The 5,000-nt window shown below is 40.5% G+C and overlaps 1 protein-coding gene across 1 annotated transcript in view; it reads left to right on the top strand.

Annotated features, from left to right (window-relative positions):
• Positions 1-5,000, top strand: part of LOC135092548 (discoidin domain-containing receptor 2-like) — a 77,197-nt gene that overhangs the window by 15,392 nt on the left and 56,805 nt on the right. Inside the window, exon 4 of the mRNA XM_063991164.1 lies at positions 4,674-4,905. Coding sequence (XP_063847234.1) covers positions 4,674-4,905 — 232 coding nt within the window. The remainder of the gene's footprint in view (positions 1-4,673; positions 4,906-5,000) is intronic.

The following is a 5,000-nucleotide window of genomic DNA, read 5'->3' as shown; positions in this document are numbered from 1 at the left end:
GTGGTGGTGGTGGTTGTGGTTGTGGGGGTGGTTGTTGTGGTGGGGGTAATGGTGGTGGTGGTGGTGGGGGTGGGGGTGGTGGTTGTGGTGGTGGTAGTAATGATGATGGTGGTGATAATGATAGTGATTGTTATTATTGCTACTACTACTACTACTACTACTTCTACTACTACTACTACTACTACTACTACTACTACTACTACTACTAATGCTGCTGCTGCTGGTGTGTTGCTGCTATTAATGATATTAATGATATTACCACTCATATTTCAGTGGTAATAATAATAATAATAATGATAATAATAATAATAATAATAATGATAATAATAATAATAATAATAATAATAATAATGAAGAAAATATAATAGTGTAAATATCAAGAACAACAACAATAATGACAACAACAACAATAATGATAGTAATAATAATAATAATAATAATAATAATAATAATAATAATAATAATAATAACAACAACAACAACAATAACAACAACAACAACTATAATAATAATAATAATAATAATAATAATAATAATAATAATAATAATAATAATGAGAACTAACCTTTTAAAAATTTCCCTCCTCTCCTTCTCTCACTTCCCCCCTTCACCCTCTCACCCCCTCACCCTCCTCCTCCTGCTCCTCCTCTTCTCCTGACTCGGTAAATTTCTATTAATTAAAAAGTATATCAGCTTACATTCTGCAGTGAATTTTGAGCCATGGAAAAAACGCCAGATGAAAGTATTACCCTGCAAAAAATGTACCTCTTTTATTTCCCTTTTTTTCCCTCTTTTTTTCGTCCTCTTTCGCTTCCTCCCTCCAGTTAGCAGTGCGTGTGTGCGTGTGTGTGTGTTTGGGGGGGGGGAGAGGGGTGATATTTCAAGAGGTTTAATGTAAGGGGATTTAAAGGGAAAAGAATGAAGGGGAGAGAGAGAGAGAGAGAGAGAGAGAGAGAGAGAGAGAGAGAGAGAGAGAGAGAGAGAGAGAGAGAGAGAGAGAGAGAGAGTAAAGGGAGGAAAAGAGAGAAAGGGTGAACGATGAGGGGAAAGAGGAATGGAGGAAGGAAAATTTAAAGGTGGAAGGAAGGAAAGGCTAAGAGTTGGGGAGGGTAGTGGGGGAGGAGGTGGGGAGAGGGGGAGGAGGATGGAGGAAAGCCTTAAAGGAAATATGGAGAAGGGAGAGAGGGGGGAGAGGGGATGGGGGGAAAGAGGAGTGGAGAGCGGGGTGAAGGGGAGGGAAGGAGGTAACGGGGAGGGGAGAAGAGAGATGGAGTAACAGGGAGAAACAGAGAGGGAAGAGATGGGGAGAACATTCTAGGAGAGGGGAGGATAGATAGAGGAGAAGAGGGGATGGAGAAGGAAGGGGAGTGGAAGGGGAGGGGGAGAAGAGAGATAGACAGGTAGATGGGGAGGAGATAGAGGACAAGTAGGAGAGGGGTGCAGATGAAGGGAGGATTTAAATGTAGAGGGAGAATAGGTATGGGAGTGTACAGGAATGGAGAGGGAATGGGGAAAGGAGACAAGGGTGATGGGGAAGGGGAAGGGAGTTTAAAAGGGGAAGCAGTATAGATGTATGGGGGTGGAGAGGACCGGAGGGGAGGGGGAAGAGTGAAGAGGGAATGGGGGGAAGAGATTTAAAGGGGGAGGATGAGTGTAGAGGTAGGGGGAACAAGGGGGGAGAGAGGTAGGGTAGACAGGAGGGAGGGGGTAGGGGTTAGGTGGGGGTGGAGAGGGAAGGGGGGTTAAAAGGGGCAAGACAGATACAAACAAGGGATCAGTGAGTCTACCTGGCTCAGCTCTCCACTGCCTGGCCGAGCACCCCACCTCGCCTGTTTGTCTGCGTGGGGTGAGGGAGAGAGAGAGAGAGAGAGAGAGAGAGAGAGAGAGAGAGAGAGAGAGAGAGAGAGAGAGAGAGAGAGAGAGAGAGAGAGAGAGAGAGAGAGAGAGAGAGAGAGAGAGAGAGAGAGAGAGAGAGAGAGTTTCAGTTCAATATTACGTTTTTGTTCATCATTATCATTACTATCATCATTATTATCATTATTATCTCATTGTCGTCATTATCATCATTATTATCATAGTCATCATCATCATCATCATTTTCATCATCATCACCTTGACAAAGAAAGAAAGAAAAAAAGAAAGAGTTAAAAATTTCAATAGTACGTTTAATTTCCACCATCATCATTATCATCATCATCATCATCATCATCATCATCATCATCATCATCATCATCATCATCATCACCATCATCATCATCACAGGAGCAGTAATAACAATAATCATCGCTCATAAATCTTTTCCTCTTCATTTTCTTTTCTTTTCCCAATTGCAGAAAAAAATATAGTTCACTTTTTTCCTCTCTCTCTCTTTTGTAAATATTTTCCTCTTTCATTTTTCTCTAAGCATCATATATTCATAAATTTTTCTTACGTGAGCTTCGGTATAAATTCTCTCTCTCTCTCTCTCTCTCTCTCTCTCTCTCTCTCTCTCTCTCTCTCTCTCTCTCTCTCTCTCTCTCTCTCTCTCTCTCTCTCTCTCTCTCTCTCATAACACATTCTCTTCCTTTCCCTCTTCCAAGCTTAATTTCTCTCTCTCTCTCTCTCTCTCTCTCTCTCTCTCTCTCTCTCTCTCTCTCTCTCTCTCTCTCTCTCTCTCTCACATATTTCCTCCTCTCTCCCTCCTTCCTTTCCTCCTAACCTCTTTACCTATCCTTCTTATGCTTCCCTCCACCCCTCCACCTCCTCCACCTCTCCTCCCATCTCCCTTCCCCTCTCCCCTCTCCCTCTCCCCTCTCCCTCCCTTTCCTACCCAGAATTCAAGAGTCTTGTGCGTGTTGGCTGCCTCGGGGGGGAAACCTTCATTTTTTCCTCCCTTTCTCCTTTTTTTTCCTTCTCTTACTTGCTTGTTTCTCTTTTCTTCCTCCTTCTATTCTTCCCTTTATTATTTTTTCTCTTTTCTTCCTGTTTATTTTGTTTTGTTGCTTCTTCTTTATTTTGTTTTCTTTTCTTCTTTTGTTTTTTATTTTCTTCCTTTTTTTCTTATCTTTTCGTGTTTTCCTTGTTTATTTCGTTATGTTTATTTTCTTTCCTTCTTTTTTTTTTAGTTTCCTTCCATTTTTTTCTTATTTTTTTCGTATTTTCTTCTTTTATTTCGTTGTGCTGATCTTCTGTTTTTTTCTTTTTTCTTCTTTCTTTTTTTTATAATTTTCTTTTTTCTTAATTTTCTTCAGTTTTTTTCTTATTCCTTCCTTTCAATGATCTCTTTTCGTTTTCCTCTTCACTCTTTTCTTCTTTTATTATTTTTTCCCTGTTTATCTTCCGCTTTTTCTTATTTTCCTTTGCTTATTTCTTCCTTTTACTAATTTTTCTCTGTTATCTTCTCTTTTTCTTCTTTCTTCTATAATTTCCTTACGTATTTTTCCTTTTTTTTATGTTTTATTCTACATTTTTCATCTTTTCGCCTTTCCTTCACTTCCCCTTCATCATTATTTTCTTCATTATCTTTCTTATCGTCTATCCTTCCCATCTACTCTTTTACTCTTTTTTCTTCTTCTTTACTTTTCTTATCTTAGTTTCATTATTTCCTCTTTTACATTCTTTTTTTTTATTTTTCATCTCTTTCTTCTTTTTTTCACTTTCCCTCTATCATTTCTTCATCATCTTCCTTCTTTCGTCTATCTTCTTCCTATCTACCCTTTACTCTTCTTCTTAATCTTTCTGTTATCTTATTTTCATTATCTCCTCTTCTGCACTTTTCTCATCTCTTTCTTCTTTCCTTTTCTTTCCCCTCCATCATTTCTTCATTATATTCCTTTATCTTTTATCCTTCTCCTTATCCACTCTTCTAGTCTTTCTTTAATCCTTCCTTTATCTTATTTTCATTATTTTCTTCCCCACATCTCCTTCCTTCATTCCTTACCTTCTTCTTCCACCTGCTTATCCATCTTGCAGTGACACGAAAGGAACACAAAGGAAGGACAAGCATAGCACTGTTTGTCCTCCAGAGGCTGTTTGTTTGTTCTATGTTGTGCCTGTAATCTAAAGTGAAAGGTGTAGGGTTGTAAAGACGAAGGATCCTCCCCATCTAACTGACTAGAATCTTACCAAACCTAACCTAACCTAACCTAACCTAACCTAAGCTAACCTTACCTAACCTAACCTAACCTAACCTAACCTAACCTAACCTAACCTAACCTAACCTAACCTTAACCTAACCTAACCTAACCTAACCTAACAAACTTAACCTAACCTAACCTAACCTAACCTAACCCAACCTAACCAAACCAAACCTAACCTAACCTAATCTAAGGTAACCTAACCAAACCTAACCTAACCTAACTTAACCTAACCTAACCCTAACCTAACTAAACCTAATCTAACCTAACCTAACCTAACTTAACCTGACCCAACTCTAACCTAACTAAACCTAATCTAACCTAACCTAACCTAACTTAACCTGACCCAACTCTAACCTAACTAAACCTAATCTAACCTAACCTAACCTAACTTAACCTGACCCAACCCTAACCTAACTAAACCTAATCTAACCTAACCTAACCTAACTTAACCTGACCCAACTCTAACCTAACTAAACCTAATCTAACCTAACCTAACCTAACCTAACCTAACCTAACCTAACCTAACCTAACCCATCTCTACCCGTTCACTTTCAGGGTGCGGAAGGAGAAGGAGGGCGGGGCGTGGTGCCCGAAAGATCAGGTGTCAGAATCCGCGCGGGAGTCACTGACGGTGGACTTGGCGGCCGTGCACGTGGTGACAGCGGTGGGCACACAAGGGCGCTTCGGCAACGGGGACGGCAAGGAGTACACGGAAGAATACATGCTGGAATACTGGCGCCCCGGCCTCGACTCCTTCAGGGTGTACACCAGCGGATATGGAAACAATGTATGTGACGGGGTGAGAGAGAGAGAGAGAGAGAGAGAGAGAGAGAGAGAGAGAGAGAGAGAGAGAGAGAGAGAGAGAGAGAGAGAGAGAGAGTG

This window comes from Scylla paramamosain, chromosome 40 (assembly GCF_035594125.1).
Source record: "Scylla paramamosain isolate STU-SP2022 chromosome 40, ASM3559412v1, whole genome shotgun sequence".
Lineage (NCBI taxonomy): Eukaryota > Metazoa > Arthropoda > Malacostraca > Decapoda > Portunidae > Scylla > Scylla paramamosain.
This window is presented reverse-complemented; position numbering and strand designations above follow the sequence as displayed.